The sequence below is a fragment of the Hirundo rustica genome, chromosome 7 (genome assembly GCF_015227805.2).
Source record: "Hirundo rustica isolate bHirRus1 chromosome 7, bHirRus1.pri.v3, whole genome shotgun sequence".
Lineage (NCBI taxonomy): Eukaryota > Metazoa > Chordata > Aves > Passeriformes > Hirundinidae > Hirundo > Hirundo rustica.
The window spans coordinates 9,430,771-9,442,560 of NC_053456.1; the positions used below are offsets into that span (position 1 = coordinate 9,430,771).

General features: G+C 43.9%; 1 protein-coding gene across 3 annotated transcripts in view; it reads left to right on the forward strand.

Moving 5' to 3' along the window:
• HEG1 (heart development protein with EGF like domains 1) overlaps positions 1-7,390 on the forward strand; it is a 52,728-nt gene extending 45,338 nt beyond the window's left edge. For 2 of the 3 annotated variants that reach the window (XM_040069073.2, XM_040069074.2), the window contains exon 20: positions 259-7,390. In XM_040069073.2, the coding sequence (XP_039925007.1) occupies positions 259-408 (150 nt within the window). In that variant the 3' untranslated portion in view covers positions 409-7,390. The remainder of the gene's footprint in view (positions 1-258) is intronic. The other variant, XM_058421301.1, reaches the window with a different exon arrangement.
• Positions 7,391-11,790: the final 4,400 nt, after the last annotated feature.

Below are 11,790 nucleotides of genomic sequence, written 5' to 3' on the forward strand. Positions count from 1 at the left end.
TATACATCAAGTCTTGTTCATTGGTCAGATGTTGAAATTAGATTACATCATAATAATCCCTTCAGGCAATACAGCAAAAATCGTTCTAGATTATAGAGATCATTAGAGATCCCTCTAGCTACTGAACCAACAGCAAAGAGATGTGGTAAGGCTGTGCCTGAAGGAGGATTTGAGTGTGAGAATAAGACACTTTTTTTTTTTTTTTTTTTTTTTTTTTTTTTTTTTTTTTTTTTTTTTTTTTTTTTTGCGCTAATACAGCCAACTGGACTGAGAAATCCTGAACTGGAAAGAAATGGACTTTATCCTCCCTACACTGGTTTGCCTGGATCTCGACATTCATGCATCTACCCTGGACAATACAATCCATCCTTCATTAGTGATGAAACCAGAAGAAGAGACTATTTTTAGCAGAGAGTGGAGAGGGAGTGGAAGATTGACACAGTTGTGTGGCCCTTAATCCCCAGGTACAATCTGTCTCCTGGGTAGTTCAGGCCACATCAATCTTACTCTTCCCATTTAATAGGAAGGACTTTGAACTTCATGCTGAGCATTGCTGCCCTGAGGGATGGCCACAGTTGCTGAGCATCAGACAGGAGGAGGAAGAGGAGGGAACGGCTCAAGAAGCACATCACTAGAAGACCCAGAGGGAAGCTAACACATATACTCCTTATTTGTTCTTCGCTCTTCGCGCTACGTGAGCAAGCATGGATCAGTACAGGCAGATGAACTGTGCCCAGCACTCTGCATTGAATTACCACTAGGGAGTGTCTTGTTTACAGATCTCATTCACTGTTGACTGTGCTTGTCTTCCTAGCCAGCCTTCATGCAAAGATTCACTGTGCAACTGCTTTTGTTTGGGCAAGTTTGTCCCCTCCCTGTTAGACCCCTGCCTCGCTGTCGGCTTGGTGCACGACAGGGAAGCTGGCTTGTCGTCTGGCCCTCACCTTCTTACTGGTAAAAGTTCTCCAGATTTCTGGGTCCTTGCCAAAGCCCGGTGTCTGGCGATATTGGCTGAATTCATGGCTTGAATCTCTCCAAGGAGTGCAGGAATGTTCGTCACACCACTGCAATTTTAGCAGAAAAAAGGCACAGTTGTTCCTCTGCGCTGCTATATACAGTATGAAAACATTCTGTTTATAGGGAATGTTGTTGTTTTGTCAGCCAATGTGGTTCAGAAGTGATGCCACTACACACCATCATGGTGCCTCCATATGGGATCCTTTGGGGCTCTGTTTCCCTGCAAGGATTTAAATGCCTGTAGACACAGCAATATAACATTAAATATTATATCACAGGGAAGAAGATGATGAGCTGTGAATTCAGAATGCTTTTTATGAGGAATCTGTGAAGGAGTAATAATGCTGTAGCCTTGGCTGGGCAGAGGAACCTGAGTTTCGGGCACTGAAGGTGGAACATATTTTCAAACCTCCACCTTGATTTTGCAGGAGCTGTGGAGGCTTTCAGTGCATTGGAAAAGAGGGCATACTGCAGTCAGTTGCTTTTAAGGAAGAGAAAAATGTGATGCTTGCAATCCTAACATAGCAAAGATCACTTACGTTGAAGTGTTTTTCTTTCTTCCATCCTAGTTTCAAGTGATTCAGACCAGGGAAGTTTCCTCACCCAGGTGTGTTCTTTCATATTAGCAGAAGCTGAAGGATGTAAGTTACTGCATTTCTCACCAAAGATCAAATTGAAACTCATGGACTGTATTCTGGCCTAAAGTGAGTGTTGAAAGACATCATACAAATCACAGAACCCTGGAATGGGTTGGGTTGGAAGGGATTTTACAGATCATCTTTTTCCAACTCTTCTGCCATAAGCAGGGACACTTTCCACTAGATCAGGTTGCTCAAAGCCCTATCCAACCTGGCTTTGAACACTTGCAGGGGTTGGGTATCTTCTCTGGGCAATCTGCTTCTGTGCTTCACTACTCTCACAGTGAAGAATTTCTTCCTTATAACTAATTCAAATCTATCTTCTTTGCTTTAAAATCACTTCCCCTTTTCCTATCTCTACATGCCCTTTTGAAAAGTCCCTCTCCAGCTTTCTTGTAGGCCCCCATTTAGTTACTGGAAGGTGCTCTAAGGTCTCCCTGAAGCCTACTCTTCTCCAGGCTGAACAGCCCCAACTTTCTCAGACTGTCTTCATAGGAGAGGTGCCCCAGCCTTTCACCATCTTTGTGGCCTCCTCTGGCCTCATTTCTTCTTATGGGGCCACTGAATGCAGCACTGCAAGTGGGGTCTCAGGAGAGCAGATAGAGGGAGAGAACCCCCTCCCCACACTGGTTCTGCTGCCACCCAGAACCAGTGGCACAATTGGCTTTCTGGGCTGTGAGAGCATGTTGCTGGGTCCTGTTGAGCTTCTCATCAACCAACACCCCAAGTCCTCAGGGCTACTTTCTATTCTCCAACAGCCTGCATTTGTGCTTGTGATTGCCCCAACGCACATGCAGGAAATATAATTAAATATAACAAAGTATATTTACCACTTATCTTTACTGCACTGTTAATCTGAGTCATCCAGACCCTGTTTAGATACAAAGTCCAGATGCAGTTTCTCCTCTTGAATGTGGGCTTTTAATTCAAGGTGGCTGCTTGTGTGAGGATAACAAATAGCCCAGCTCCTCAGTCACTAACCCACCGTATCTGTAGTGTGTACAGAAGGTGATATTCCCTTCTCCCCCACTGTGCTTTAAAATACACAGTGCCTACAAGTTCACTAGGTAGCTCAGCCCACTGGAGTGCATCCCCCAAAGTGTCTAAACCCAAGTAAGGGCAGCAGTTTGGATGCTCATGTGTTGTGTGGCTGCTCACTGGAGGTAAACCTGGGGTGATGAGGAGCCCTCCATCAGGAAGCAGGTGCTTTCGTCCTGCAGATGGTGTGAGTTCCCAGATCCTTTCCCATCACTTTATATGCTGTTGTGTTCCCTGTCAAAAGTCAGTTACAGATATCCAGAGGGAAGCCAGAAAGCAACAGGCAATTATTAGCTGTGTGAGCTTAGAGGTTTCTGGTCCTTGCTCACAGTTGTTTCTGTTTTCTCAAAACATCAAACAGGAAAGGCGCCGCAGATGTGCTTGAAGAAGGCACAGCTCACAAGGTGCACCAGCCACAGCACACAAACAGAGCGGCTTTTTTATGCCTCAGATCTTGTCTCCTATGTAGAAGCAGCAGTGTGAACTGGCAGAAAAACAGAGCTTTATGGATGCCTAGGTCAGTATCCTTTGCACTGACATGAACTTTTGGTGACAGTGCATGCAACTTCATGCCTGTCTGATCCATAGTCAGCCTTGCAGCTGGTAGTACCAAGCTGATCTCAGCTGTAGGGGGAAAGGAATGGGTGCTCATGGGAAGTACAGCTGCCTAAGGAACTGTATTTAAGCAAAGCTCTACTTACAGCATCCAAAACACTATAACAGGAAAAGCACAGGAATTAGCTGTTCCCTGCCATGCTGATCAGTTTTCATCCAGGACTGCCTTTCCCCTGGTATGGAGCAGAGTTATATCTTTGTTGCAGAAGAAAAGAGCAAGATGCAATGCATGCTAAATCTAAATCCACAGCCTATAGAAAAGTGGTGGACTTTGTCCATTTTTAGTAAAGCAGCTTGTGATGAGGAGGTGTCCCAGCAATGATGAGAATCCCATGATGTAACCACGTGCCAGCATATTCTCAGATGGGGGAGCATTCAGGCCCATGCTTATAGGCAAAGTTGTGTAACTGCTTGGTGAATTCAGAGACTAGGAGATGAACTTCTATGTGCCAAGCACAAAGGACAAAGTATGACACAGCAACTCACAACTGCAGATCAGTCCTCCTGCACAAAGAGTATATGAACAAAACTTCTGGTCTGTATCTCCCAGCACATTGCAAATTGCAAGGGATTTGAGTGGAATTGAGATAGGATTATTTCTAAAGAGAGCACACAAAAGTTTGCAAGTAATTAATTTTAATATCTTAATGGTCTTCAAATATTTCCTTAATTGTATCTGGACAGAAAGTCTCAGTAAATCCAGCAGGATTTTCTGAGTGAGGACAGCAAAACTTAGGCTTTTCTGAAACAGAGAGTGTTATTGCACTGAAATTTACTGCCAGTGGAAGTAAACATTGGGTCGTTTCTTATGAGGGTTTCTCCATTGCAGCCTGAACTTCTATTTAGCTTGGGTAAGAAAGGAGTCACACAGCCAATGCACAGTCCACAGGAGGAGGAGAAAGGTCTCTCCTGACCTGCCACACCTTCTCTGTGTGTCTCAGGAGGCCCTGCCCAGCAGGCAAGAGAGGGGTTTAGGCAGGAGGAGTCAGCACCCACATGAGTGCAGGTGCTTTCCCCCAGCAGTGTTCCAGGAAGCTTTTGTGAAGGTGGCAGAGGCAGCCTGGGGTGATTCAGCCCCTGGGTCTCCACCAGCTGCAACCTGTGCTGCAGTGCTTGTGTCTTCAGCCAGGCACCACCCATTCCCAACTCCACTGGGCCAGAAGGGTTGGGTGCAGTGCACTGTGTTGTGTCACAGTTTATGATGGTTATTTTACTGCAAGCGTTCGCTGCCTCACCCCAGCAGTACGGACTCGCCCAGCCACAGCAGGGATGTGGCTTGTTTCAGTGCAGGTTGTCTCTGCGTAAAGCTGCCACCAGGATCCCTCTCTGTGTCTGCCATAAACAAAGCACCCTTTGGCAGTGGGGTGGGGCTTGTTGCTCCTCTTGGCTATGAGAAGGGTCTCTATGTGCCCTCAAGCAGACTTTTGAAATCAGATGCTTTTCTGTTCACAACCTAGCTCGCTGTAGGATGTCTAAATACATGCAGCTTATTTCTCTTCTCTCCTTTAGATTACTTCTAGCTACCCCAAATTGAAAATTTTGAGCACACTGGATGTTTTTGCCAAGGAGAATCACTCTTTGCTATCCGAGAGGTTAAGAGAGAAATGGCATGATTTTGGTATGGAGAGTGCAAGTGGTTCAGTCAGATGTGGGGAAAGGAAGACAAATTACACCAGCACTGCTCATGAATCTGCTACTGCTCCTAGGTGCCGTGGAAAGTGAAGGGAGCAGTCAGTAAGGATCCATGGGCAGTTGTGTGGGTGTATTTTTAATTAAATTTGGAAAAAAGTGCTAATTCTGTGGCTTGACAGGAAAAGTTGTGAGAGGCATGTGTCTGCTGCTATGGTGCTCTGCCAATTACACTGACAAAATGCCTTACCCCCAAAAATACCCCTGACAGTCAGCACAGGAGAGGCAGTTCCAGTGAACTGATCAGCAAAACACAGATTTGAGGAATCTTTCAAAAGGCATCTTGAACATAGTCTTCCTGTGTTCTGCTGCTTGCCCTGGCCAGTCCTTCCAGCTGCACCAGGAAAACCAGGGTAGTTTTTTCATACCGTTGAAACCACACAGCACTGAATTGGACTAAGTGGAAAAAGGAGGCCAGGTTGATGCCCTTTCCCCCCACACTGGAAGCATTAGGTTTTATCGCAGCAATGAATCTCATTGCTCTTGTGGCATTTCCCATAAGACCCACTGGCACAGTCATGTACTGAATTACCACTCATGAACAGTCTTATAAAAGTTATCTGCCTCCACGCCGCAGAGTAGTAAAAGGCTTTAAAAATAGCAATAAATTGCAGTTAGAGAGAGGTATTTATAGTTGTGAAACTGTTTGTGCCAATACTTGTACAGGTTGTTTGCTGGGACCTGAGTGAGCACCCGAGTGGGTTTGGATGCTGCTGCAGATCCAACAAGTCGCTTTCCTGGGACTTGTCTCTGATGCTGGTCAGTGGTCATATCCATTCCAAATCCAGCTGGAATTTTCATTCCCTAATAATAATCTTTATCTTTCTTCCTTAAATTAACAAAACGGATGCATTTTAGTTAAATGCTCTTCCTATGCTGACTAATGTTTTTTCCTCTTTCCACACAAAGAATGTAATCCAGCATCCATTACAGTGACTGGGATAACTCTCCCATGGACTGTAAAGAAATTTTTTTTTGGCCTGAATCGCTCCACCACCAGGGTCACCTGCCTGTAGTACATGCTTTCCCATGACTCTGTGTCCCTGTTTCTGTGATACTGTTCCTGCCTTTCCATATTGTACCTATTTTTTTTTTTTTAAAGCATATTTATAACTGTGGCAGGACCTATGTTATATGAGAATGAACAAAACAGGTTCAAGATGTGAAACAGCTTCCTGGGAAGAGAATGAATGTGAATTTTGTGTAATTGCTTTAATGGTCAGCCAGCCTGTTTCCTATCATGTAATACCTGGGGAAGAAGAGATGCTTCCTGCTGTCACACGTATCAACTGCTCTGCAGATCACTCCTACCTTTCCCTTTAGAAATTAAGCAAGATCTCCTAGTTTCAGAAGGAGTATGTCCTATATGTTTGTAAGAGTTTGGGATCTTTTCAATGTACATTTAATTCTTCATTCCCTTGAACTGCTGAAATTGAAAAGCAGGAGAGAAATTCACGAAGGAGTAAGAAGTACCAAAAAAAAAAAAAAAAAAAAAGGAAAAGAATGTGCTTACTTATTTTGCAGAAGTGTGGCTTCAGTTCTGTGAGGGCCTCTGTGGGATGACACCTCTTCTGTGTCTAGTCTGTGTTGCATAATATCCTTGTTGAGGGAACACCTAGAGAGGCTACCTGATGTTCCTCCAAAGTGGTATTTAAATGCTGAATCGCTCAGTCTCTATTTCAGTGAAATGCTAGAAGGGATGGGAGTCTTACTTGGGTTAATGACTGCAGCAGGCAGCCCCCAGGTCTGCAAAATCCTGTATGGAAAAGTCCTGTGGAATACAGTAAACACCGATCACTTCTCTCAAATATGGCTATAGAATTCGCTGGACATAAAAAGTCTTCAATAAAATCTGCTAGGATGGTTTACTTTAAAGAAAAACAAACAAGTTCAACAGGATAAATACTCACTACATACCTTTTTAAAAGGAAATTCTGTTAAATTCAATCATTTGCTTTAAACCCATTAAATTCTACAGGACTTTCTCCTAGTGGAAGGTGAAACTTGGTGTGTAAAATCATGATTTATTTGAGCAGCTTTTAGAATTGCAGTAGTAAATCTCACCTTTTGTGACCTCTTTCAAAAGATAAATTTTCAGTGTTTGTTTGTGCTTCTTTACGACCTGAATGTAAACCTGCTTTTCTTGACATTTCTCCACTTCCTTCCCTCTATCTCTGAATATTTGCTTCCAAGTCTCTGGGGTTCCGAGGATGTTTTCCAAACCAGTATTATTTAAAGTTGTATCATATTTTCAGCCTCCACTAATTATACAGTACTGTAGTAGCAAAATATAATTTTTAAGGATTGGATTATTTTTATACCTGCGTCCAATATTATTAAATCTGGCGTTCTAGTCAGTATCATAAAAAGATACAATAAAACAATGAATATTACCATGTCCCTGCCTTTTTTTTTTTTTTTTTTGTCTTTAGCTTTGTCTATAAAGGGAAACATATGCAATTTTTAGGTGGTTTTAATTATTGTTATACATCTAATCTGAAAACAAGAAATTGCATAGAAAAGAAATTGCTTTTGTTCTTCTGATGGTGCTTCCTGACCGAATAGCTAAATTGAAAAGCAAAGAGGAAATGGGTACGTTCTGTTAGTCGTGCCAAACAAAATTCTGCTCAGCTGAAATACAAATTTTGCTCTGAAACATTTATCTTGATGGCACCAAGCAACTTAGTCTAATTTTAATTTTTCCTCAGTTTAATTTTTGCTGGAACCGGTAAAGTTGCGTGTTTACACGTGTGAGTGCATGTTGGAGGGGAGGAGAACCTCAGGAGAGGCGTGTGCAGCAGGGCTGTTTGCAGGGGCAAAGGACTGCACCTGACCACCATGAGATCAGTCCTGTTCCAGTAAAAACCACCAGGGACAGTGAAGAATACCCAGCTGAGTGTCCCTCAAAGGCAGAAGGAGAGCACCTTGAACCCAGATGGACACCAAGTCCAACTCAGGCTGCTGAGAAGAGGCATGCTGTAGCAGAACATCTGGAGCAATGGCAGGTAGGTTCATTTGGGGCTTTGTTTTTATTTGTTGCTCCAGAGCAGTACAACTGTGACAGCAATCAAATGGGACTAAGGTGGGATTTATCTGTTCTATGAAAAGTTAGGTGGCCAGTTTGAGCTACCCCCAGTAGCCATGGGATCGCTCACCACAACTATTTCACGTTATTCTACTTTCTGTGTGATGCTGGTATCTTTTAGGAAATTGACAGTGTAAAACCGTGGGTCACAACATTGCCATGGGACTAAGTAAAAGATCTTTGGGGTTATGGACAAGCACATGATTTAACAGCCCTGCCCTCTTCAGATTTGCATGCCAGTGCCTCTGAGACCACTGAATGCATCCATGGAGTGTGCTCTCAAACTCGTGGGAGCTACCTGGAATGTTAAAGAGAATCTGCTTTCCCTGATTATATGGCAATCTGTATCCATAGCTGAACCTTTGATTTAGACTTCTGAAGCTTTTTTTAAACTTTTAGGTAGTTAAAACATGTATTTCTACTTACATATATCATATATAGTGGAGGAACCAAATTTACATGAAATAGCAAAATGCATAGGAATCTAGTAAGGAAAGGGATTGAAAAATGTGCAGGAAAAAAGTATTGAGCTGATGCACATAAAGAACTGTAAAAGACAATTTTTCCTACTTTATGTCTTCTGGCAGCATGATTACCTCTTGATTACATACACTTTCTATTAGATATATATGCACCTTTACCTTTGATATTTCTTTTTCCTGCCATAAACAAGTATTGACAATAGAGCAGCTACTGTTACTAAACATAGCATATTTTTTATTCCATAATAATTGTTGCACGTTCTTGATTGTCATGTCTGAATTTTGACACACAGCAGTTTGATTTTACAGCCTATAGAAAGTTATTGAGTTATTTCTGCAAAGGAAGTTTCTCTGTAGTTTCTTGCAGGACATCACAACTGCTGTGGCTGCGTGAGTCTGTATGGACTAACAGTCAAATTTTTATTGTCTAAATAAAAATATTATCTAAATGTGTGCTTAATGACTTAATTAGTAAGTGCAGCAGAGATGCTATTTCACTGGTATAGTTCCCCTATTTCTTTAATTCTCTGTGTCTGCTCTCCTAAACCACCATATCTCTATAACTAATTCCCCCACAAATCACTGAGCAATGGGGCACATAGAGCCTGTCACCTTCCTTCCTGGAGAGAGCCTGTTGTGACCACTGGTGTGTCGCAAAATGGACAGGGAAGGGCAAGCAGAGATGAAAATTTCTAGTCCATGAAGATGTTATGTCTGTTCAGTGCATTATTTCCTGGAGGAACTGGGGCCTTTTGCCTTGCAAATGACTCACACTGCCAAAATTGTGATTGTAATAAACGTAAACAACCAGGTAGGAATGGAAGTAAAGTTTAAAAATACAGGTAATGCACCAGCTCCTGATGTGCATTCACTGTAGAGAGCGGCTCTAATGTGCAGGACTGTACACTCAACCAGTGTAGGCAGAAAATCTGCACCATTTACACCAGCTGAAGACCTGGCCCTCATTTTCGATGGCTGAGAGGTTCTCTTGGTGCCACACACTTGCTTTGCAGCCAACAGGGAGATTTTAAGACCTGGATTAATTTAGCTTCACCTTGAGGCAGCACTGGAAAATCGGAGTATATCACGAAGACTGAAGAGCGTAAGTCCGGGAGATGGACATTGCCAGAGGATGGTGACATAAAGCTCTGCTACTCTCCAACAGCCAGGTTTGTCCTCCTCTGCACACCCATTCCCACCTGAAGCACCTGCTGGGGCTCACAGCACTGAAATACGTGATTCTAACGAGACTTTGGGATTAGCTTTTGGATGTGAAGCTGGGAGGGTGGTGGCGGCCTGAGGTGGAGGCTGGACACTGACCACGCAGGTAGGCGCAGGGCACCGGGGACAAATGTTTCCCCGGCATTTCCTCGTCTTATTCTGTCAGTTTCCCGGCAAAGCAGTTTTAAGGAGGGGCCTGGAGGAATTGAATGATCTGTGACGGGCAGTGGGCATGGGAGGGAGCAGCAGCAGGGCAGGAGCTGAATCCAGCATGGCCTGGAGGAGCAGACTGAGGGAGAGACAGGGGGCTGCCGGGCCCTCACTGTGGGACTAGGGGTGGTGTGGGGGGCAGGTTGCACTGGAGGGACTTCAGGGACAGAGATACGTAGGAAGGCACAGGCAAACCCCCTCACATTTCAGGCTCAGCATCCTGAGCAGGTTTGCTGAGGAACAAGGCCGCTCGTTCCTCGTGCCAGCCGAGGCACACAGCCGCTTTTGCTGTCTGTGAGCCAGCAGTGTTTCCTGGTTCAGTGTAAGTTAAAAGTTTAAGACAACCTTAATCTCAGGAATGACTTGAGTAATACTTCTGGTCTCTCTCACCCTCCTTCATTCAAGGAGATACACCCTATCAATACAGGAGATTACCCAAGACTGCATTTCTTGTTCTCAAAACAGAAGATCAAACAAATGCAGATGAAGGGAGAGGCATTTGCCACGCTGAGCTGTAACCTGGCATTCAGCAGTGTGTCCGTAACCTGCCTGTGTTGCTATCAGTGGGCTCTGCCAGGGGAGATCAGCTCCGTAGCCATTAGAAGTGGCATTGCAGGGGATACACGGATGGGTTGTTCATCCTTCTTTTGTCTGATAATGATGGTGTAACCTGTGTTTACTTCAGAGAAAGACTTTACGGGCAGTTGTGGCAGGATACAGTCACTCAGACCTTCAAAATGAGAGAAATTGCACCTTTGCCTGAAAAGGAGGAAGTGGAAATCACTGATCTGGCCCAGCTGATCCCAAGCAGTGCATTTTACTTGATCACAAAGCAGAACAAACCCTTGGAGAACTTGAACAGGGGAGGCAGTTAAAAGTAAGAGACTTTGGGATAACCAAATCCTGCCCACAGAGACTTTTTTTCACATCTTGGTCTCTCACTGGTCATTTCAGGAGCTTTCTGGAATGTGGTGTTAAAAAGTCTCAGTCTCCAACCTATTTTCCTTGCATCACAACGACATTACTGGCTTCACAGCTTTCTGGGCTTTTTGTCATTTCTGTATCTGCTGCAGGCTTTGTGCTCCAGCCTGACCATCCCTGGTTACAAATGTCTCCCTGGCAGGAATACACTTTCTCTCAAGAAAGGGAGGCTGCCACTCAGATAAAGACAAAAAACACCTGCTGGCTGTCCTGCCTGCTCCTCCTTCTCTTCACCCACCACTTTAGTGAGCTTGCAAAACACATAGGAGGGCAGCAAACAAAACATCCATGATCACTGCCAGAAGGGCCAACGTCAGTCCTGTTTCTTTGATGTCAAAGGTGCAGGTGTTTTCTGTTTCTTTTTAACCTGTTAAGCAGTAAGAAGTCCTCTAGCATAGGATTTTGCTTATAAGAAAAAAAAAAGAAATGGAGTTTTAGGAATGAAGCTTGTCTGTACTGGTCATTTATTACAAAGGAAATAAACATGTGGATCCCAAGTACTCTTTTCCAAGTGCATAATTAGCATGCCTTGGGATGGGGGTCATTTCTTCCACTTTAAGAGCAGATTTTACTACACACTTCATTTAATTTTCATGGAAGGTGTTGGTATGGAAAGCTGGCAGGAGATAGCTGATGCGCTGTCAGTTCCCATGTCAGCTTATTTAGCAGTAACGTCCTTGTGTCAACAGATCTCAAGTATTTATGACTTAAAGGAAAAATGCTGCAGGTCCAGAAATCTCCTCCCAGCCTGAGGAGAAAGAAAAACACCGCTTGAATTTATCATTTGCCACCTGCCACCATGACGTCAGCTTAG